The 12,633-nt window shown below is 37.1% G+C and overlaps 1 protein-coding gene across 1 annotated transcript; it reads left to right on the top strand.

Moving 5' to 3' along the window:
* Window positions 1-3,258: 3,258 nt before the first annotated feature.
* TIMMDC1 (translocase of inner mitochondrial membrane domain containing 1) lies at window positions 3,259-11,995 on the top strand. Its single transcript, XM_039333796.1, has 7 exons — window positions 3,259-3,520; window positions 3,730-3,895; window positions 4,333-4,421; window positions 6,112-6,179; window positions 7,754-7,832; window positions 8,853-8,963; window positions 10,214-11,995. Exons 1-7 carry the CDS (start codon window positions 3,360-3,362, stop codon window positions 10,287-10,289), a joined length of 750 nt encoding a protein of 249 aa, XP_039189730.1. The 5' UTR covers window positions 3,259-3,359; the 3' UTR covers window positions 10,290-11,995.
* The last annotated feature ends 638 nt before the right edge of the window (window positions 11,996-12,633 follow it).

Here is a 12,633-nt window from a genome sequence, read left to right as displayed (position 1 = left end):
AAGTTCTCTCTTTGTGTTGTCAAACTAAAAAGAGAAACATATTGTTGCTACTTACTGCAGTATAGTAAGTGATAATGGCAGACTGAATTCTATTTTATATTGTGGTCAGTAAAATTCTATTAAGAAGGGGATGGAAATTTTGCTGAGTCCTAGCATTTTAAAAAATGTCTTGATAATTGTTACTCATGTCTACTTACCACAACAATGTCATATTGACCTCATGGTGTGGGTTATAATTGCTAAGCAAATCATTAATCAATTATTAATGAAATCATCCTGAATTGTTGTGCAAAATTGAATTTCATGTTGACTAATGGACTGATATATCCCTGATACAGCTTAATTCATGAGGAAGCCCATCATTCTAAAATAAGCTACTGAAGACTTCTGGAAAGCTTGTAATCAAATACAGGTAGTCCTCGATTTACAACAGTTCTTTTAGTGACTGTTAGAAGTCACAACAGCACTGAAAAAAGTGACTTATGACCATTTTTCACATTATAACCATTGCAGCATCTCTATGGTTACATAATCAAAATTTAGATGCTTGGCAGCTGACATGACAGTTGCAGTGTCCCAGGGTCATGTGATCACCTTTTGAGATCTTCTGACAAAGTCAATGGGGAAGCCAGATTCACTTAACAACCATGTTACTAACAATTGTAGGGGTTCATTTAATAACTGGCAAGAAGTTGTAAAATGGGGCAAAACTCACTTAACAGCTGTCTTGCTTAGCAACAGAAATTTTGAGTTCAATTGTTGTAAATTGAGGATTACTTTAATTCTTCCTTATTTTGTCATTATTATTAAATACAACCTACTAACTGTATTTAAACAATTTGTAATAAGTCGTAAGTTTCTTGTCATACATGCTGTTTAATCAATTACTGATTTAATAATAATGTGAGCAGGGAGCAGTGTATAAGTCAGTAGGGATACTTTACTTGTAATCCCAGATGTAAAATATAGCAACTTTTGCAAAAGAAAAGTTATTTTTTTTCTGGGATGGGGACGTTGGCTTGAACTGTACTTACGTCTTCATGTTCTATTTTCTCCATATTAATTTCTTAATGGTTGCGACATTATGAATGTCCACAAGATTAATTCAAATTAAAAAATCAATCAATTTATAGGTTTGTGTTTTCTGAATGCATTATCTCTTTAAATGTCAGATTCATATTAGGTAGGTTTCATAAATATGCCATCTTGGATCCCTTTAGTCATATTTTATAACAAAACAGATCTGGGTTAAAAAGAACCAAAATCCAGTCCCATTTACATCTACACAATACGATAAACCTAAAATGTCACTTAAAAGAACTATTCATCGGGATTCAAATGCTATGAATTTCTTGCTGAGTCTTTTGTTTGCACATAGCCTAAACATCTTTTCCAGCTTTCATCTTCCACCTTTATATAGAGCACGGGTCGGCAACCTGCGGCTCCGGAGCCGCATGCGGCTCTTTGAGCCTTCCCATGTGGCTCCCAGCCTCCTCTGCCTTTGCAGAGAGAGACAGAGACAGAGAGAGGCAATTGCGATTCCCTGCTTCTCTCTCTCTCTCTCTTTCTCTCTGTGTGTGTGTGTTTGTGTGTGTGTGTGTATGTTTGTGTGTGTGTGTGTAAAAGAGAGTGCACTCACAGTGTTCTCCGAGGAGCTGAAAAGCTTTCTGGACGGAGCTCCTCCCTTTCCTGCGTCTCTGCAGGAAACAGGAAGCAGGAAGGGCAGGAGAGAGCTAGCTAGCCCAGCTAGGCTGTCTCAGGAATTCTGGGAGTTGAAGTCCATGAGTCATAAAAGAGACGAGGTTTTCTACCCCTGAGCTTGTTGGACAACAGCTTGAAGCTTGCCAGGTGAGCAGCAGATAGGAGGGGGGGAGAAAGAGAGAGGGAGGGAGGGAGAGAGAGTGTGTGTGTGTGTGGGGGGGAAGAAGAGTGGTAAACCAAGGGCAGATAGGGAGGGAGGGAGAGAGACAGAGAGAGACCCTTTTGACATCTAAAATGAAGATAACACTGCATATATCCTTTTTTTCCCTCTGTGTGTATGTAATTTTATTCTCTTAAAGCATTCTCTTGGTGATCATTGTTTTAATAGTATGGATATTCCCAAGAGTCATATTTTTACTTTCATTTTTAATGTGTGTGTGTGTGTGTGTGTGTATACATACACACACACACACACACACACAAACACACACACACACCTATAATAAAGGTAAAAAAGGATATATGCAGTGTTATCTTCATTTTAGATATCAAAAGGGTTTTGCGGCTCCCGGTGTTTTGTTTTTGGTGGGAAATGGGTCCAAGTGGCTCTTTGAGTGTTTTGGGTTGCCTACCCCTGATATAGAGGTTGCTTCAAGCTACTACTATGCTAATGATTGAAAGTATATTAATCAAAAGAACTATTCTGTTTTGAACTTGTATGAGTTCTGGATTCCTATGTTACATTTCCTGCATTAATCAAGCACTAGCATATTTAGGAGAATTTTTAATAATTTAAAATAGGACAGGCAATCTTCTCGGAGTGGTGAGCTATCAGTTCCCTGGCAAATGGAGTGCTCAGAATTGAACTGTGGGATTCTTGGTGCTCTGTGATCTTGGTTGTTTCCTTGCCAAACAAGGTAACAGCTTTGCAATCATACAGATCAACACATTTTGAAGGATGCAGTACTGATCAGAAGCACATGCTGTCCACCTGTATTGGAGTGGGATTAAAAATCAAAACATGCCTTGCAATTCTCACAAACTGTTCAACAACAGATCTTTGCCTATTGAGTCTTACTTAAGTACAGAATGTTTCGAAAGACGTTCTGGATTCCCGTCTCATAAGTGAGACGTGGAAGGGGAAAACGCAGGGTCAAGCCAGTAACAAACGTAACCAGTAGATCTCAGAAAAGTTAAAAGGCGGCAAGAAATGCAACTGCGGATATCACGGATGCAAGGAGGGAGCTTCGAGATGTTGGACAGAAAAAAATTGAAAGGCTAAGAAGCAAGACCTGGCTGGTGAGGAAAGGAAGAATCAAGGGTATTTTGTTTTGCCTTTTCCTGATTAAAAAGAATAAAGGAGATAACACCGAATGACGTATTTCTAACCGTAGGTAGACAGAGAGGGGAAGTAGGAGAGGGAAAGGAGGACGGAAGGTCTTTCATCTTGTTTTTTTTTTAAAGAGTCATGCTATTTCTAAAGAAAGAAAAAAAATACCGCCCGCTTTCAGCGTCGGTTCTATTTCACGCTTCTCCTAGGCGGGGGTACGAAGAGGGTGCGCTACATCCTCCAAGGCGACAGAGTGGCGCTCTTTTCAGTGCATTAATGTTTACAAGGGAAGTTCCCATAAAGACTTCCCGGGCAGGTGTCGGCAAATATGGAGCGACCGGGAGTGAGGACGGCACGGCCGCTCACAGTATTGGGTGAAGAATGCGCCGCTCCGGTCCCTGAGGTGCTCGGAGCGCTGGAGGGCTCGCCACCTTGGCTGCAGCCCCCGGTCTCGGGCTGGGAACGAGTTCGGGAGCTCTTTCGGCGAAAGTAAGTGAATAGCTAAGAGCCTTATCCTTGGAGCGACAGTGGGTGGCCGGGAGGGAACGTGTGTAGTAATTCAGGAATGAAATGCTTTTTCGAAATCCGACCTCAGCCTTGTTCTTCCCTGCATATCCCAACAATTATTATTCAAAAGGATATGGAGAATTTCATAAAACAGTTTCTGAATATGTTTCCTGAAACATTTTCTTTTTCAGTGAACAAAAGGCATACCCAGAAGAAACGATGTATATAACTAAAGCAACATTTACAGGGGGTCTTGTTGGCTTTGTCTATGGCGGTATACCTGGATATCTAAATGCCAAAAAACAGTACATTGAGCAATGTGGAGGAGAACTCTACCATAATCGGCTGGATGCTGTGGTATGGACAGATATTTGATAAAATTTGAACATGCAACAGTTGGGGGAGTTTTTTTTTTGTTGTTGTTACTTGCTGTCTTGTAAATGAGAAACAAAAATCAGAAATCAAGCACCACAGAGAGACATGCTATGTAATATATATTCACTGACAACATTTTTGAATGAAATATTGCAAATCACATATTAAAATAATATATTATTTGCATCCATGTACAAAATATAGCTCATTTATGGTATTAAATAGTTCAGTTGAACTATTTTCAGTGATGAGATTTAATCTGTAATGGAAGTTTGGATGGGTATACCTTACTTTTACAAAACAAAGTTGTATAAGAAATTTATGGAGCTTTTATAGGGTTTTTATTATCACATTTTCAGTTTGCATTAGTAATAGAAAAACAGTGCCTTGATATATAATTTTGCTTACCTTCTCCAAAGCAATCTATGCAACGTATAGCAATGAGGGGATTCATCCGATATGGCTGGCGGTGGAGCTGGAGAGTTGCTGCTTTTGTAGCAATATTCAAGTAAGTGTATTTCTTGTTATTTATGGGAGATAAACAGGGTGCTGTGCTCATGATACATGGTCCTACAATTCAACAGTAACCTACAATTCTAGGATAATATTGTAACTTATGAATATTAGATGCAAAATGAGACTACTTTGGTCATTGTGCCCCTTCTACTGTTTCCTCCATTTCTAATAGTGCATTTTCTGCATTTTTAATTCTCTCTTATTTTCTCAGTGGAGTATCTCTATTCTCAAGCAGTAAGCTGATCTAAGTAAAAGTCAGGGCTTGGTTATGTTTTCTACTTCCAAGAAGAATTGTATATTAGACCAGATGTTCCTTTACCCAAAAATAAAACAAGATTGTCAAAATTGAGAGATTTTCAAAAATTTAAATTTTGTGATGACATAGAGGCCATTTGGAGATCTGACTGGCACTGTTATTGATCCTTCATAAAAACCATTTTTCTGTTTCTGCAAACCTAGAATGTTAGCTTTCTAAAAACAGTGGTTACATTTCAAATTGGTCCTAGGTCTGTGGTGGCGAACCTATGGCACGCATGCCACAGGTGGCACTCAGAGCCCTCTCTGTGAGCACGCACGCCATCGCCCCAGTCCTAGGCCTTCAGCTGGGTTTTATAAAACCTTTTCGCTTTAGGCCTCTGCCATCGTGTGCAAAAAAAAGGTTCAATCAATCAATCAATTTCAACTTCTCACGGGAAAAAAAGGTCTCGCAAAGTTGGAATTGATTGATTGAACTTTTTAGTCCCACCCAGTCTGCCGTTACGACCAAAGCCACACCCACCCAATGGGCCATGCCCACCCAATTGGTCACACCCACTCAATGGGACACACCCATCCAATGGGCCACATCTACCCGGCACCTGACAATATATAAGTGGGTTTTGGATTGCAGTTTGGGCATTCGGTCTCTAAAAGGTTTGCCATCACTGTCCTAGGTCATTTGCTCCCTTGATGTTAGCTCAGTTTCTTCCCAATGCAAATACTTGTTTGCAAGTGGCCTCATTATTTAAGTTCTTTTCCAGCTTGGCAATTATGGGTGCCAGGACCTTAAATAAAAAGTATCATATACACACAAATATACTTGGGGGTGGGGAGGGCAGATGTGCAAGCTGGTGAAGAATCTTTAAGATTGAATTTAGGAGGAACTGACAATATTGGAAATCTGGGTTTGTACAGGATTTGTTAATATATAACCTTTTTTCTATCTAATATTTCTTTGAAATTAGGATCATCTTAAGTACAAGTTAGTGTTTCTTTTCAGAAATAAAAATTCAATGCATTATTAAACAGTAAAAACATTATCAAAATTTAATATTCCTATCTCATTTTGCTAAATTACTCTAAATTCATACAGTAGAACTGTACATTCATTATCACAAATAAGACCTACATTATATATGACCTTCCCTCTGGATAGATATTCATGAAGATAAAAAATACAGTTGCTATATCTTGTGAATTATGCTTCAAGCCATAAATATCTTCACTGAGAAAAAGATTTTTTATTGATATGTGAACTCTGATGTAAAACATTTGACAGTATATAATTATCCCATCCCATTTAAGAAAATATGTATTTTATGTGCAGATTACAAAAATATCTAGGCAGAAAAATAATGTTTGACTTTTCAGAATTTCTTCCTAAAGTTCTTGTTAATTCTTGCTTATTATTTCTCTTCTTGCAGCACAGTGAATACTGGCTTGTCTGTATATCGTGATAAAAGTACCCTTGGTCACTATACCATTGCTGGAGGTAAGACTATTTATTAGAGAAAATTAGCATCAGAGTTACTTTTTGATCTGGATTATATTTTGAGTTATTCAGATACTCAAAAATATATATCCCATGGATCCTGATCTAAATGTTCTGTGGCTATAAACTGGCTGTTTGGAAACTGCATCAGCCCTTTGATATAGCAAGGCTTTGCTGAATACTGCTGAAGTTCCCTAAAAGCCCCTGTAACTAATAAGATAAATCGAATATTTTATTGTGGCATTCTCCATAATCTGCTTTTATTTCAGCTAGAGTTGTGCAAGTATCCTGTAATAACTTATATGCTGAAATAGTGTTTTCTTATTTTTTTTTTACTTACTGCTTTGTAAATTGAAGTAACATTGCTTCCAGATATTGTTAATTACAACTTTAAATTTTTGAAATTATTCACTACAACTTCCAGTTTCAATGTTCAAGGATACTGGATGCTGAAAAACCATAAATCCTCCATACTGTTGCTGCTCTCATACATAGGCACAGCACATACACAGTATACCAGAAGATATAAGATATTACAGTTTTCCTTGGCTCTTTTTTCATATTTTTTCAGGTCTCTGAAAAAGAAAGACTAACACTTACAGTTACCAATGAAGGAGAATATTTGTAGCTCAGGATTGAAATGAGGGGTGCTTGGTGCTCTCTGAGTTTGCTTGTTTTCTTGCAAATGTTTCATAACCCTAACTAGATAAGATCATCAGTGCTAGTCTGTTGATATTGCCTAGTTTGGTTAATGAAATGTGTGCAAGAAAACAAGCAAGCTCAGGGAGCACCAAGGATCCCTCATTTACAGTTACCTTCTCTAATCCCCAACTACAATAATGAACTGAGTTGCAATTTAGGCTTGTTTATTATTCCTGCTACCGTATGTACCTATTGAGCCCAGAATTTTCCTAACACAGAATGAACCATCAAATTGATCCTGGAATCTGCTGCTTCATATATACGTCTGGAAGGAAGTGCTATTTTCCTTTTCACCGAAATGAGGTCTGCTAGCCGTTTCACTTGAATATGCTGTTGGAGGCAACTTTTTAGTAGTCGTTAATATGGGTAGTAATATTAGGAAAGAATAACTTGGAAACAATATAATTGTTTATACTATATAAACATTGTATAGATTTTTAAAAGAAGCTTGGTAGGAGAGCCATGTTCTAAATTATTTAAATAATGGCCTCATTCTTGAATTATATACTGAGATAGGACATCTATATGCACACACCAACATTCTGATATTTCCTCCATATGCATCCAGTTATAGACAGACGGATGTTTTATATATGTATGTATGTATGTATGTGAGAAAGAGTTTTAAAGATATACGTACTGCTCTACAGATGTGTATGGGTGCACACTGTCTGTACTTTATGTCTTTGCTGCAGAAGATGTTGGCCTGACTTGTGTAAAATAGATATTTGGGGTTGAATTTATGATATGTACGGCCTTGAAATTATATTTCACTAGACTAGATGAGGAAAAGGAGAAAGTTGAAATAACTTAACAGGCACTTTGGAGTACTGAGATTGAGCTTGCTTCGTCTGATTGTATTCTATTTCTAGCTTGTACCGGCAGCTTGTTCAGAATGCACTTGGGCTTGAGAGGTCTGATTGGAGGCAGTGTTATTGGAGGACTCTTGGGGTAGGTTGCTCAAATAGTGCACACATTGAACCATAGCCATTATCTGTATTGCTATCTTTTAATTGATTTGTTTGGATGACATCGAGACCTCCATATAACAATTTGCTGAATTTTGCAAAGATGTTTTTTCTTTCTTTTTCATAAACATCCTGGCCATTCATTCTGAGACAGCCTTTTAGCTTAGAAAGTTCATTATTTAATGGGCTAATTTCAATATTTTAGGCAGAGATTTAGGAGAAATAGATAATTTCAACCATTTCCAGTAAGCTACTGTCTTTTTCTTCTGAAGTATCTGATGCCTCTATTATTCTTTTCATGATGGAAGAATGAGAAAAGCTGCTGTGTTTTCCTCAAAGTACCTTAAGATAGATGTGAGTTTTAGATCTTCTGTTTTGTGGTGAACTTGTAATCCTTTAGAAGGTCCACATGAGTATATCCCTAAAGTAATATACTTTTACATAGTAAAGGAAACTAAATATGAAAAGCAACATTTATAGTAAGACTCAAACCACTGCAAAATCTGTACTTTGTACTTTGGTGAAGAAGCTGCTACAATATAACTCAGAAATAAAACAATTTAACTGTAGTTTTGAACATGGTTATTTGGAAATTAGTTTTCACTTTCTTCATTCACTGACATTGTAAAGGGAGAAATTTGAAAAATGTACATTCTTGAGTGCTTTCATTTGAAAAATACTCTATATTAGGACAGAAGGATTTTAGACTACCAAACTTAATACATTACTACATAAAAATTGTACTGTATCTTAATAATAATAAACATGTGCCTATTTGTTTTCCTACTTAAAACATTGTATACGAAGATGATTTCTTCATTTTTTTAAATGATGGATTATAAAATTCAGTTCCTCTCCCCAAATTCCTCTTAAAAGGAAAAGGTTTAAGAAAGAGGTAGAGATATAAGTGCTAGCATTTATTGTCTGAGCCTTTCATTGTCATAATTCCTGCTTGGTTGTGTTCCACATAACTACATTTATTTCCCGTGATGTTTTTCTGCAGTGGCTCTCTGGGAACATTACTAATGGGACTGCAAAAAGTCACTGGCGAAACCTTTCTTGAGAGAAAGAAAAGAAAGCAAAGTGAGCTACATGCACTTAAGATGGAAAAGTGGTAAGAAATCAGAGTTATTCCATTATACAAGAAAAAGCTGGGTCTCAGTCTGCATAACTCATAGGTCCTTGCTACTTCCACAATAATGTGACTTGATATTTGTATGCAGTCAGGTATGCAATTTGATACTATGTATAGCATGACTTTGTTAAAGAATTCATACATTTTGAGTCCTGCGACTCCTTTTATTCAGTAGATAAAAATATTTTACAAAGTAAATTATGCTAGACCATTTGTTTGTCCTTAATAGAATAAGTATAGTATATCAGGGCAGGCACAGTCAAGTTATTTTAAGGAACCCAATTCATGGTTATTTTTACTTAAATAATAGCTTGTATAGATAGTTACTTTTTAAAGTGAAATAAGTCTTCTTGATAGTTAACATTAAGTAGTACAGCTGGCAATGGAAATAAATAGCCTAATAGTTTTATCCAGCGATTCTCAACCTTGGCTTGAGTTTAAGATATCTGAACTTCAAATCCCAGCATGCCCCAGCCAGCCAGGAGGAATTTCGGGAGTTGAAGACCATGCATCTTAAACTTGCCAAACTTGCCAAAAACTAGTCTTATCAGTACAGGTACCCATGGTTTAACATTCCTAATTGGGTCCAGAATTTCCATCACTAAACAAAATGGTTGTTAGGCGAAATATCATAAGACTGTACCACTTAGCAATGGTAGTTCTGGTGATGTCAGTTCTGTGTTTAGACGAGGACTGCACTGTTGAGGATCTCATGCTTCTCCAGTTCTGCCACATTACTTTCACTCCAACTCCCCACCCTCCATCTCCACCCATCTCTACCCTCTTGACTTCTCTGTACTCTACTGCTCCTGCCACCCCAAGCTGATCTTCGCTGCTGCTGACTTATGCCCAGAAAGCAGCTGCTGGCCTTTCACAAGGTTTCCTGAGGGCTTTCTGACCTCATTCAGCAGATCATATAAAGCCTCCACAGTGCCTTGCGAAGCTGAACAAAATCCCTAGGAGGCCTTACAGAGGGACAGCAGCTGCGCATGCCTTGGCTGCGCATACCTCTTCAGAAGAATGTAGTACTACTAGTGTCGACAGTTTAAAAAGAGGGTTCTTTGGGAACAAAATCTACTCTTCATTTTGAGTTTTGTGTGAAAGGAGTGGCTTTTTTGAAGACAGGTTTTAGATTCTATTCTAATTGCAATATCAGACATTAAAAAGTTATATATGTACAATTCTGTTTGTTATTATCCAGAAATATTGAAGCCTTTTTCTTGGTTTAGGAAAGCTACTCTTGATATCCATGAAGATAGTTCAGAAGAAACAGATGATGTCCTACAGGAAAAAGATGGTAGATAATCTTGGAAATTCAAGTTTAAAAATTGACTAAAAGCCGTTTGTTGGACGAGGAGAAATTTGAATGTCTCTGGATACATAATTAAATATGTGCAGGTGACAACAGAACTTCTTGTGGCAAAAACAGTAACTTTTAATTTTTTTTAAAAAAAAAAGTTGTATAAAAATAATTTCTGGGAATATTCATGTAAAACACATTCTTAAATATAGCATTACTGCTTCCTTAAAATATATAAAAAAATCAGTAAATATTTTTGAAAAACTGTGGCTTTTATTTAGTTTAGAACCCATAACTTAAAATAAGTTTTATATCTCAATGCGTACCCTATATCAAATCCTTATAGAAAGCCAGTACCTCATATTTCCAACAATTCTTTCCAGAGTTCTCTCAAACTCCTTTATTCCTTAATGCCACTCTCCTGCCACCAGTGATAATTAGCTGAGTTTACCCTGAAATTATTAGTAAATAATTATCTCATTTGAATGAATGTTAAGAGAAAGAAAAGAAAATATTTTTATGTCCGAGCAATCTCACATCCAGCTCTATTTTGACTTTCACATTCTAGCAAACAAGATAAAAATGAGATAAAAATGAATAAAAAAGATATTTCTCTCAAATATATAAACAGGTACTGGCATCTAATTAATGCATCAACTGATTTTTTTGTCATAAATATGGCAAGAAAGGAAATTATGTACTACAGTTAGTAATTATGTGAATTAATTCATGAAGAATTATGGTTGTTAAGGATTTAAATCATTCTTTGAACCTAGTTCAACTGACCAATCATATTTTCTTTGCAAGACAATAATTTCAATGATGTTTTCAGTGTTTAAGAATAATGCATAAAAAATTTAAAACTTATATGTCAGCCATTTTTATACATTACACCGAGGAACAGAACTAGATCACTTTATATTTCCTATATAATTTATAAAATGTATTTGAAGATTTTTGTCTCAGCACAGGTTTTAGTCATGTGCCATTACAGTATTTAAGAAGCTAATGTGAAAATGAGAGAAAAGAGGTTAGAAAATATTTGGGGCAGCAATTGTTGTCAGAAAGAGTCAGTGTCTCCTGACTGAATTATCAAATTATTGATTGGGTGAGACTATTCATAAAGGGAAGTATAAAAGCTTAATGGGAGAAAAATTATGGGATACAGTTGACAGTTGAAAAGCAAAGCCTTTGAGAAAGTATCTACAGGGAGATGTGAAATCAAGAGCCATTTTCAAATGAGACTGGAATGTGCTATTTGCTACAACTCACTTGAATTAAAGTGTAAGAATTACTGAGTGTTTTGAATAATTTATGTTCACATTTTTACTTTTTAGCATACCCCTCTCTCAATTTATATTTTTTCTCTATTTTCTGCTTATTTAAATGATTTTTATGACCATCCATCTTGAAACAATGACTGGGTAACATACAGGGTAAAAACAGCAACTTACTGATAATCTGTGCCACTTAAGATAAATAATACATCTCACTCCAACAAATCCAAGCCAATTTATCCAGCACTTGCCTAGAATAGTCCTTACATCAGTCCTGCAAAAATTCCCATGACTATTCCTTACCTTGAAGATAACAAGTTATCATGTTAGTCCATTAGTTGACATTCTGCAAAACAAAACAAAAAAGTGGGGGGCAAAGAAATTACAGTTCACTGCCTTTATTAGGTATTAATAAAACCTGTTATCTGTGTTCATTTGAGTTTACTCTTCATTTTTCTCCATGTTGCTCTGGAGCTTCTGAAAACCAGGTGGTTCTCTGGGATCCATGTCCATAGATCAGGGCTTTTGAACCGGTGGTATGCGTACCACCAGTGGTACTTTGGCACATGGCAGGTGGTACAAGATCCTCCTAAACAAGTGTAGCGGGGGAGGGGAATGAGCTGAAGTGACCCAAACCTGAGAGAGAGGCAGCTGGAGCTGTAGGATTGTCGGGGCCCAGCAGAAGCCCCAGGATTTCTGCAGGGCTCCAGTGGATTGGCACTTCCGGAAGCAGTGCGTAGCTAGAGGAGAGAAGATATAAAAGGAGGTGGTTTTGGCGGGAAAGGGGAAAAAAAAGACAACAGGGAAAGAGAAGAGGACAGAGAAGAAGCTGTGGAAGGACAGCTCAATAGGCAGGGAGGAAAAAAGGACAGGGGAGAGGAAGCTGTTGCTGGAAGAAAAGGTCCCCTGGTTCATTTTCTCCAGCTAGAAGAATGCAATCAGCGCTGATGAAAAGCCGGGAGACGAGCATGTCGGAAAGGAGATTGGTTTATTTCGGAAGCCAGGGAGTTCCAGATCAGCTGGCAGCTTGATTGGGTTACCATAAGGATTTTTACACAGTTTTTACAGCGTT

Source organism: Crotalus tigris, unplaced genomic scaffold, assembly GCF_016545835.1.
Source record: "Crotalus tigris isolate CLP2741 ecotype Arizona unplaced genomic scaffold, ASM1654583v1 scf7180000024508.2633422, whole genome shotgun sequence".
NCBI lineage: Eukaryota > Metazoa > Chordata > Lepidosauria > Squamata > Viperidae > Crotalus > Crotalus tigris.
This window is presented reverse-complemented; position numbering and strand designations above follow the sequence as displayed.